Here is an 11,065-nt window from a genome sequence, read left to right as displayed (position 1 = left end):
AAACACATTTCTCTATTAATATGTCTTTTAAGAAATGATCTGCTCGGTATTACTATTTGTATTACAGCATTTTAAATAACTTGATTGCTCGTGTAATTAATTGGACCAACATGAGTCATGACAATCATTTATTCTACATTAATAATGTAGCATTTATTCTGTACATTATTGCTGGCCCCAGTATTCCACAGTAATTCCCAGTATTTACTATCTTGACCTGAAGTGTAAGAAATTGACCATAGGATGTCGCTGTGACCCTTGTTTTCATTGACCAGCTGTCCCTATCCCCTTCCCCTCCTCCTTTCCCTGGTTGGGATTTAAACATGGCGGAGCGCATGGCAGCACGTTTGGCTGCTCAGGAGGAACAAATAGAACTGCTAAGCAATGAAATCACATTGCTCCGTGATGGAATCTGTGGCGGACAGGACATATTCAAGGCCCTGGCCAGCAGCCCGGAGCTGGAGGAGCTTCGGACCGAGAACGAGAAACTGAAGTACCGGCTGATCCACCTCCGGCGGGGTCTGCGGGAAGAGCTACCGTTAGAAGCGAAGCAAGGCCAGGCGCCGGCCAAGAAAGGCCAAGACAAAAAGGAGAAAGCAGTGAGGGAAAATCAAAAGAACAATATCCAACAGAACCACACCCAACACAAGGTTTTTACTGTTTTGACAATACTGATATTAGCCATTCTGATTAATCTCCTTGTAGGTTCAGAATATAACCTAGCCTACGTCAGTGCAGCCCATTGCAACGGCATACAGCAATGTCAGTCTTAAAATAACTCGCGTATGACTTCACTGCTGTCGAGTATTAGATGATCAGCATATCTTTGCTTCGGATTATCTTTGCCTAGTCATGACTGAAACGACACACACACATGCAGACGTTTTGCCATTCTTTACACACTGAATTTGTAAACACTTGTTTCCCATATCCCATTCAATTGTCTTTTTAAGCCTGCATCTTCTGAAGCCAAACCAGCTGATAAAAACAAGAAGGAGAAAGCAGGAGGACAGAAAGGAGCTGTGGAGGTTTGTTAATTTATGATTATCAATCCGCATTATGGCCCATCAACTCAAAGCATATGTGACTTTCAATCACCTTTGACCCAGACTCAGTAGAGGTCCATAACTGGTTTTCCGCTCGCCTCCCTCAGTTAAGCCCCTGGCCCAGCTACATACCAGAGCGCCTGACACTGTATGAGGAGCTGAAGAAGGAGAATGATGCTCTGCTGGCCAAGCGTGCTGCCCAGAGCCATCCCATCTCAGTGGTGCTGCCAGATGGGCAGAAAGTGCAGGGCCAGGCCTGGATGTCCAGCCCCTACCAGATAGCCTGTGGGATCAGGTGAGGCCTGAAGCTTGTACATGGATCTCTTTGGTAGCTTTGAGAAAGCTACTGTGTGTTTGTTTTTCCCTGGCTAAGTGATCGACACAGTAAATCTTCAATTTGTACTCATGTCCTTCATTTTATTATTGTGGAACTATCATTTCAGCACCACTCCGCTGTCCATTTCAGAGAACCACAGTGTTCCCTCTGTGATTCATCAGGATTCCACTGGCCATAACCCTATTGTTTTGGGGGAAAAACATGGTGGTCTAACATGATATCATAACTGTAGAGCAAAGATATTTCCCTAATCTGAACACACTATTCTTACAGCCGCAGAATCATTGCAATTCAAACTGATACAGGGAAGAATGTGCAGTACCAATCAACTAGTGCATTTACCCCGAAAGAAAAAGCCTTTTGATGCCAGTACCAGACATATAACATGTTTATTTCTTGACAACTGTTTTCAATAACCTTGTTCTTCACTCAGCCAAGGTCTTGCGGATAACTCTGTGATTGCTCGTGTGGACGGAGAGCTCTGGGACCTGGACCGGCCTCTGGAGAAGGACTGCTCTCTGGAGCTGCTGCGCTTTGACAATGACGACGCCCAAGCTGTGAGTGGTTTGCCCTGATGCTTTGCAAAATCTTTTGTTTTGCTCACAATTTTTATTCTGAATCCTGAATTCCTTAACTTCATTACATGGGCCATTGGGCTGTCCTATAGTATATGGAGCTTTTTGCTCCCATCAGCTTTAAATACACAGACGAAAAAAATGCCTAAGAAATAGCACCGTACCTATTTTGCAAAAATGGTGGAGACTCAGTTATGTTTTGGTGTTGCTTCGCTGTGTTTAGCCCAGGGTACCTTGAGATCTATGGGGTTAGGTCGTAACCAGGGGGTCAGGATTTGACTGATTAGCTTCGCCGATTAGCAGGGCACTTCCTCGTCGCCATTTTCCAGAAATACATCATGTCCGGTGCCGTTTTCCCTGCGTTTTCCTCATGCTGATTGGTGGCTGTTCCACTCTCAGCTCATGCACGAGCTTAGTGTGGGCACGAGCTCTCGTTCTGTACCTTACGTCAGTCAGTAACCTGGCACTTAATTGGCTAAGTAAAACGGCACCGGAAACAAGCCTCTTGAAACGCCATGTTGAAGCCTGAAAAAATCGTTCAATTTTGGCACTTTTCACTAGCCTAGCATTCCCATTGAAATGAATGGGGGCGGGACTTGTTCACTTTCTCCAGTTCTTATAATACCTCCATGGTCGTAACACCAATACGGCAGTTGTCTACACATATCCAGGAACTTCCTGTCCCCTGTCCCTTTCTCCTTCCGGTCACAACTGTCATAGCATTGCACTAACCAGGCGCCTCTTTCACTTCTCCTGGGCCACTCACAACTATTGTACAGTAATTTCCTGTGATTTATGCTAAAAAAAAAAAAGAAAGAAAAACCTGAATTAACCACACTGTCCAATAGCCCGATGTCTCAGAATCAGATGGTGCTTTAATGATAAAGACAAAAGAAGAAAAAGAAATCTGTTCCCATACATAGCCCATTTCCATGTATTTGCCTCATAGCTGAAAAACGGTAGCAAAATCAATGTATAAACCTTGGGAAATTACAGTAATAGCATTGCACTAACCTGGCACCTCTGTCCCTTCTCCTGGACAGGTCTATTGGCATTCCAGTGCCCATATCCTGGGAGAAGCCATGGAGAGGTTCTATGGGGGCTGCCTCTGTTATGGACCCCCGATAGAGAATGGTTTCTACTATGATATGTTTTTGGATGGACAGAAGTAAGTGGTTGTCATTGTTATAGAGAAAGTGTGATGCTGTTCCAACGTTTGTGAAAAGCCCAACTTGTAAGGAAAGCCACAGATTTATTCTTTGTGTGTCTTCAATACATCTCTCTCTCTCTCTCTCTCTCTCTCTCTCTCTCTCTCTCTCTCCCTCTCCCTCTCCCTCTCTCTCCCTCTCCCTCTCCCTCTCCCTCTCCCTCCCTTTGCCTCTGTAGTGGTGCTGTGTCGAGCTCAGAGTTTGGGGATCTGGAGTCCATCTGTAAAGGCATCATGAAGGATAAGCAGCCGTTTGAGAGGCTGGAGATCAGCAAGGAGACCCTGTTGCGCATGTTTAAGGTTGAACACAGAAGCTTTTGCTTTTTTATTGTGACCCCAGTTCTACAGGGATTACACATACATAACGTAAATTACATGAATATCTATGTATTTATCACCTTTATCCAACTCAGAAATGGACCATTTGTATGTAGATTAGAAACAAATGTTGCCAAATATTTTTAGTAAAACTAATACTTTTGGTGATGTGATGACATAAAAGTGTAAAACAATGAATGTAGCCTCTGACTGGTGCTGACTTAGAAATTTGCCCAGACTGATCAGAATGTTGAGATTCAGGAAGATGAGTAATGTTGAGATTGCTCACACACATACACACACACACACAACTCACCCCCTCTCTTACACCAATTTAAAGTTTCTTGGGAACTTTAATAATCAGTTTCTTGGGAACTTTAATCAACAGTTTCTTGGGAACTTTAATCAACAGTTTCTCGAGAACTTTAATCACCCGAACTCATGGAACCCATTATGTGGTTTCCTGCAACATTGCTCGTGTATCCTTGTCAAGGCCCCTTGATGTAAATACAGCCCCATCTAGCGCTTACACAGTAGGCTACCCAGTTAGTTCAGAAGCAACTGAAAGGGTCATGATCCTACCTGGTCAGCAGCTTTACACAATGAAATATCAAGCACTCTGGGCATGCATCGACAATGTCAGAGACTTCATTCTCCGTGTTGTATCTTATGTCAGTGTAAGAGTGGGTATGTAGTCATTATTTTAAGGTAATAGTACTGCATTGGATTGCTTTAAGCTCACATTCTGTGGCTCTCAATAGATTTGGTGCTTAGTTTGTACCACTTGACAAATTTAGTTGTGACTTCTTGAGTAGATTTCTGATACAGTAGGCTGTGAGATGTTAAACAGGGGTCAGCAAAGTTGATCTGTTTGCAGATTTACGGCATGTCTTGTAGGCAGAGAAAAGCACTGCCCACTTGATCAACAGAGTCAGTGTAGTGATGAATGAATAGATTAAATAGACATGAAGGGTTTGCAAAGCGATTTCATGCTCCCTTTAAAGAGTATTCTTAGTATTTTCAAAACACAAAAATATAGCATTTTACTTTGATACATGGTGTGGCTACTGTATTTTGTATTCACTTAAAATTAAGGTATTTGATATTTTATTTGAAACTACATTTTGTTGTATTTATGCCCATCCTATGATTCAACTCAACTAGCATGTTATGTGCTCTTTTGTGGTTATTAGTACAACAAGTTCAAATGCCGGATTCTAAATGAGAAAGTTACCACCCCCACCACAACAGTTTACAGGTAAAGTCGTGGCTTGTTTGTATTTACTTTGCACACACAGTTTATCTGAAGTAGAAAAAAGTCTTCACAGCTCTTGGATCTGTTAATAATATGTTTGTGGTTGCTTTCACAGATGTGGGCCATTGATTGACCTGTGTCGAGGACCCCACGTTAGGCACACTGGAAAGATTAAAGCCTTAAAGATCTACAAGGTTTGAGACTGAGCATCCACTTTGATAAGAGCATGAATATGCTAGTGAATAGGTGGACACATCTGTGTTAGTTATGTAGTGCTTTTTAAATATATTGAAAGCAGATTGCACCTAATTTCACCTTCCATAATGTGTACTCTCCACTCATCTCTTTGAGTCACTTTTGGGCAAACGAGTGGACAGGCAATTCACCACTGTATGCGTCTTTGTCTGCAGAATTCCTCCACATATTGGGAAGGACGCTCTGACATGGAGACCTTACAGCGTATCTATGGAATCTCCTTCCCCGACTCGAAAATGCTGAAGGAGTGGGAGCGCTTCCAAGAGGAAGCCCGGAACAGAGACCACCGCAAGATCGGAAAAGTACGGGGGGAAAGTTCTTTCTAGGGAGCAAGCTGAATTTCTAGACAATTTCCCATGTGGATGGCTATGTGGTGCTTGAGAGCCTTTCATGGACACATTCTAGTGGTGTAGTGGTGAAAAATGTCCCTTGAGGCATAGCATACAGTGTCAACATGACCTCTCAAAGAACAATATTTATGAACAGTTGCTGGCAAGATATTTTTTGTCAAGTGGTTTAGGTGGGTGGAATCTTAATGCCCACTGGCTGATGTGCCTGACTTGTTGATTGGTGTTCCCTTCAGCTGATCTGATACCTGATTATTGTTATTGGACCCCTGGTGGGAACCTGCCAGACAGCCTCACGTACACAGTTATGAGCGGAAATGAATGTTCCTCGCTCATGTCAGCTGATTGTAATAACCCCCTTTATTGGAGAGCTTCTGGAAAACATATATATAAGTATATGGGGAAAGAAATAACTTCTTGATTGGCGCATTCCATGCGACCGGCTCATGAATTTAATGTTGTGCAGAATTGTTCAACAGGAGCAGTTGGCCTCGAATTCATGAGCAGATTTGCCTCCATGTGTTTGGATAGTCCCCTGCAGAGCTGACAAGTCGCTGCAGTTTTCTCCTAACGTGTCTTGCTTCTCGATCACAGGAACAGGAGCTCTTCTTCTTCCACGACCTCAGTCCAGGCAGTTGCTTCTTCCTCCCCCGCGGGGCCTACCTCTATAACACCCTCACAGAATTCATCAGGGTAAAGACACCATACTCTTCCTCATGCCTCACATCTTTGAGTCTCATACAGTGGTCAGGCAGATGCTCATTATCTTTAGAACGATGACGTAAAAAAACACTTTTGAGAAACTGCTTTTCTCATTTGATTACAGTTTGTAAGCCAATCCACTTTCCATTGTAATTGTGTACAATTACTCATGTCTCACACAATGGAATGTAGAATTGCAGGTAATTGCTAAGGACTACAGGGCGCGTGTAGGTGCTATTTATTCCCTCTAAAAAAGAAATGCCCTGTCTTGCTTTCTTCCCTCTGCTGTCCTCTGTTGCAAAATCGTCTTCCCAGGAGGAGTACTGCCGAAGAGGCTTCCAGGAAGTGGCCTCACCTAACATTTACAACAGCAAGCTGTGGGAGACCTCTGGTCACTGGCAGCACTACAGTGAGAACATGTTCTCCTTCCCCGTGGAGCAGGATATCTTTGCCCTGAAGCCCATGAACTGCCCCGGTCACTGGTACAGCCACTGCATCTGGTTTAAATACTCGTCATCTGAGTGTTTCTTTCAGACATGTGTTTGTCATATAACCGTATTGTATTAATTTTATGTATGTTGCTGTATCTATGCAGGTTACTGTATTTATGCTTGTTTATTCATTATGTCTTTTGCTTGTAGGCAAGACTTGATTTTATTCAATAGTTTTATTTGCATATGTGTCTTCTTCTTTATATTTTAGTGTAAAGTCCAAGAAATATTATTATGAAGATACCTTAGATGTCCCTTTGTATGTAGGGAGACCTTAGACACGTAGAGCATTTTCTTTTCTGATCAGCCCTCTACTCTCTACTGCTTTCTCCTCTTCATCACTCTGATCTCCGGTGCCTGGCCCAGTTTGATGTTCAGCCATCGGCCCCGGTCATGGCGAGAGCTGCCTCTCAGGCTGGCAGACTTCGGGGTCCTCCATCGTAACGAGCTGTCGGGGACACTCACTGGGCTCACCAGGGTACGACGCTTCCAGCAGGACGACGCTCACATCTTCTGCACCATGGAACAGGTAGTGAGCCGAAGGAGTCGCTCATCTTATGCAAGAGCTTTTTGAGTAGGCTGTATTTTGATTTTGAATAGACAGAGCAATATTACAAAGGATGACATGTAATATGTTAGGGTTTTTTGGGAGTGTTGAATGATGTGTTGCTTTTCGCTTTGTTATTCTTCCTAACCTCAATTTTCTGTTACTCTCAATTCTCGTCTCATTTTCCTTTCATTTCTCCTTTTTTCAGTCGCTTGTGTGTTCTCTCTCTCTCTTTCTTTCTTTCTCTCTCTCTCTCTCACACACACACACACCTTCCCTCCCCACCCCCACTGTTCTCTTTTGTGAGAGTGTTCTCAGGCTCATACTGTTCCCTCCCTTACAGATTGGGTCTGAGATGAAGGGTTGCCTGGACTTCCTGCGCTGTGTCTATGACGTCTTCGGCTTCTCCTTCCAACTCAACCTCTCCACACGTCCAGAGAAGTATCTGGGTGACATTGCTGTGTGGAACCAAGCTGAAAAGGTACAGTACTGTGCAAAAGTGTCAGGCACTCACAATATTTGTTATTTTAGCAATGTTTTGATGACCATATAGGTTCTAGTCTTTTGCATCCATTCGATTAGTTGTTTTTGCATTGTTATAATGTCCAATCTCACAAGGGGGAAGCTGGAGCTAATTGGTACTGGTACTGGTTCTAGCTCTGACACACTGGTATCAGAAGTGAGATGGAGATGACGATGATGGATAATGCATGGCCAAAGGAATCTATTCAAAGAACCTTGATGAGGCAAGCTGACACCTTTTAGGCGCTGACAGCTAACGAAGAGGGTCACCGGAGATGTACTTCTCAGGTGGCTCCTCCACTTTGCGCCCTGCCAAAATGCTCTTCACACTGCAGTGTCAGTTCTAGGGTGAGCCATGGTCAAGTAGCTGATCTCAAGTCCTCCATCTTCGTAGCTGTATCTACCAGCAGCTCTTGGCAGTCCAGGCATGCCCAGCAGTGGCCTGGGTCGGAGAATGACAGCTCCATCAAGAGCTTCCTCCTTGGGTGTTGGGTCATTATAACACTGCTAAACCAACAAATCTGATGGTATCTTGAGACTGAAATTGGACTAGTATCAGAACAGAGCTACATTTTATGTGTACTTAAATGGCCTACTGTGTACATATTTCCTGTGTTCTCTGGTCATATTCTCATTAAGAAAGTGAGAAATAAACAATATGGTCCATAAAGCATTGCTGAAACAAAACATATAAGGTGCCTGAGACACAGAACTGTAGTGCTGAAAGAAGCTAGTCCTCCTGACATTATAAAGCCTGTCTGTACTGTAAATGAAATGACTATTTTGGGTCTTTTCAATATTTGATCTGAATTTGAAACACTCCTTTTTTTATTGCTATGCTGTGCTTTCATTATTCTCTCAAAGCAACTGGAGGATAGTCTAAATGAGTTTGGCGAACCGTGGAAACTGAACCCAGGTGATGGAGCTTTTTATGGTCCAAAGGTAATGCACTGAGAACATTTATGAAAACAGATTTGAATTGCTTGTGTAATTGTACAACATTTATATTGTCAGAATATTGATGTACTGTAGGGCCCTCTGACTCACAGCTAGAAACAGAGTATGAGTGTCTGTGTGTGTATAAAATGATTGAATGCCATATTCTATGACCACAGATCGATATTAAGATCAAAGACGCTATTGGGCGCTACCACCAGTGTGCCACCATCCAGCTTGACTTCCAGCTTCCGATCCGCTTCAACCTGACCTTTGTAGGGTGAGTCATCGCCCACCCTTTTGAACTGAATCAGCCTTTGAAGGACACAGTGCTGCTGACTTAGAATCTAATTTTAAAAGAAGCAGCATTTACCCAGCGTGGGAGTTAAAATTAGAGAAAAAGAGAACCGTTATCTAAAAGTGAATATAAAATGAAGTGCTTTTCTTTTCTCCCGTTTCTTTTCCAGGAAAGATGGAGATGACAAAGCTCGACCTGTCATTATTCACCGGGCCATCTTAGGCTCAGTGGAGAGGATGATTGCCATTCTCACTGAGAACTATGCTGGGAAATGGTACGATCAATCACAATCAGGCCAAATCAAAAAGCTATGGAAAAGACTGGCATGGCCTTCATTGTATTTCAGTCTAAATATGTGTTATGGCTTTTCCTTCCACATACAATGTCTCAGTGGGATGGCTCTGGATTTGATCAGTCATCTGTCACTCTAAATTCATGTATTCCTGAATAATGAGTCATTCTGTGGACATTGACACATTGTGATGGCGCAGCTAAAGGCAGAGGCTATTGTCAGATTGTGTTTTGACAAGTGTGATTTTATTGATGGCGGCTGATTTCCTCCTTGTCTTCCAGGCCGCTGTGGCTCTCCCCAAGGCAGGTGATGTGCGTGCCTGTCAATCCTACCCTGGAGGAGTATGCCAAAGAGGTACCCTTTCATTTCCTCGCGTGTGTTTTGAGTCCCCTGGTTATCAGTTGTCACACATTCATTTTATTCATATGAAGAGCTCAGATGCAAAACCCTCTAAATCATCTGACCACTTTCCTTTTAAGTGAGCATTGGTTTTTCAGACCAGTTTTCAGTTTTGTGATGAAATATCGTATACAATGTTGTACAAAGTGTGGAGAGCATTCACTCACCATTGTTATTTCATTTTTGACAGGGTTGTATATCTTAACTCTTCATATGTTGATTATAGATGTTCATTCATCATTTCTCCTTTAATTCAGTGCTTGCTGTAGCTCATGTTTTGAAATGTTTGGGAAGCAGCACTGGTTAGCTCTGACTGTTTTCTTCCCTACTTCAGTTATGTAAGCGGTTTGTGGAAGCAGGCTTCATGGCAGATGCCGATCTTGACTCAGGCTGTCTCTTGAACAAGAAGATCCGTAACGCCCAGCTTGCGCAGTACAATTTAATTTTAGGTGAGAAATTATTCAAGTGTGCAAAAATAAATATGAAACCAGAGCTTATTAGTATGCTGCAGTCAGTCAGATTTTTCCAATGGTCTAAGTATTGTAGCTTCTCACCAGAAGAGCTTGTGCTGTGGTGGGAGTGTGAGGGTGTTGGGAAAACTGTTTTGTTTTTGCTTGGCTGTGTCTTGAGCATCTTTCTTTCTCCCTGGTGTTTTGGCAGTGGTTGGCGAGAAGGAGAAGATGACTAACAGCGTGAATGTGCGCACGAGAGACAACAAAGTGCACGGAGAGCTCTCTGTCGAGGAGGTTCTGGCACGGTTGACCCTACTGAAGCAGTCGCGCTGCCGGAACGCAGAGGAGGTGTTCTGAACTGGAGCCGGACCAGCGCCTCGTTAGACACCATGTGTGCCGTTGAGTCACCACACGAGTTTACCAGTGACATAAGACAGGGAGACATCTTATTCTAAAATGTATGTGAACACAGAAAGGAAGCGAGGTGGGCAGAAGGTCTAGTGAGATGATAGGAAAAAACACTTTTTTTGGAGAAAGGAGACACACAAAGGTCACCTTTGACTGTAAGGTCATTGTACTTTCAGAAAAAGAAATTGTGTCCATTTGACTGACCAGCCATTGTGTTGTCAGATTGCTGTGGAGAAATATAGCTTAAATGGGGGGACACTGAAACACAATGGCTGTCAGATCAACTAGATACACCCTTAGCAACCCAGATAAGTAGGGCAATATCAATCATGAAGGCAATGGCACTGTATCAGAAGGATAAAATAATGTTGTGTTGAAAGACTGGTGCATATTTATGTCGGATTTATTTGTGTATGTCAATGAAGGATTAGATATGCGTTTAAGCTGTCTCCATTCTCGGCCTTTGAAATAAACTTTTGACCATAATATGACCATTATGCTCACATGTATTTACTGGTTTGTTCAAGTAAATGAGGTTTATCAGTGTAAGGTGATTGCATTTTAATTTGCTTAGCATAATCTGATAAATTAACGCTAGATCACTGAACTTGTAGCATGTGTAATTCATGTTCAAAACTATCTAATTTATTCATAGGGGACAAACACAAACAAGGACAA

The 11,065-nt window shown here is 43.0% G+C and overlaps 1 protein-coding gene across 1 annotated transcript; it reads left to right on the top strand.

Moving 5' to 3' along the window:
- The first annotated feature begins 317 nt into the window (after nucleotides 1-317).
- On the top strand, nucleotides 318-10,994 carry tars3 (threonyl-tRNA synthetase 3). Its single transcript, XM_062548786.1, has 19 exons — nucleotides 318-650; nucleotides 954-1,028; nucleotides 1,154-1,341; nucleotides 1,817-1,940; nucleotides 3,002-3,126; nucleotides 3,345-3,465; nucleotides 4,677-4,741; nucleotides 4,854-4,932; nucleotides 5,149-5,295; nucleotides 5,935-6,033; nucleotides 6,358-6,524; nucleotides 6,900-7,062; nucleotides 7,424-7,561; nucleotides 8,467-8,544; nucleotides 8,718-8,818; nucleotides 9,006-9,110; nucleotides 9,410-9,482; nucleotides 9,862-9,976; nucleotides 10,188-10,994. Exons 1-19 carry the CDS (start codon nucleotides 324-326, stop codon nucleotides 10,334-10,336), a joined length of 2,439 nt encoding a protein of 812 aa, XP_062404770.1. The 5' UTR covers nucleotides 318-323; the 3' UTR covers nucleotides 10,337-10,994.
- Nucleotides 10,995-11,065: the final 71 nt, after the last annotated feature.

The sequence above is a fragment of the Sardina pilchardus genome, chromosome 11 (genome assembly GCF_963854185.1).
Source record: "Sardina pilchardus chromosome 11, fSarPil1.1, whole genome shotgun sequence".
In the NCBI taxonomy this organism is placed as follows: domain Eukaryota; kingdom Metazoa; phylum Chordata; class Actinopteri; order Clupeiformes; family Clupeidae; genus Sardina; species Sardina pilchardus.
The sequence above is the reverse complement of the archived record's forward strand: the minus strand, read 5'-3'. Positions and strand labels throughout refer to the sequence as shown.

Excerpts from the sequence above, each read along its gene's own strand:
- tars3 (XM_062548786.1), top strand. The coding sequence starts at position 324 with ATGGCGGAGCGCATGGCAGCACGTTTGGCTGCTCAGGAGGAACAAATA. Across the intron at positions 4,742-4,853 it reads CCCACCACAACAGTTTACAG|ATGTGGGCCATTGATTGACC; the intron begins GTAAAGTCGTGG and ends TTGCTTTCACAG. Across the intron at positions 8,545-8,717 it reads GAGCTTTTTATGGTCCAAAG|ATCGATATTAAGATCAAAGA; the intron begins GTAATGCACTGA and ends CTATGACCACAG.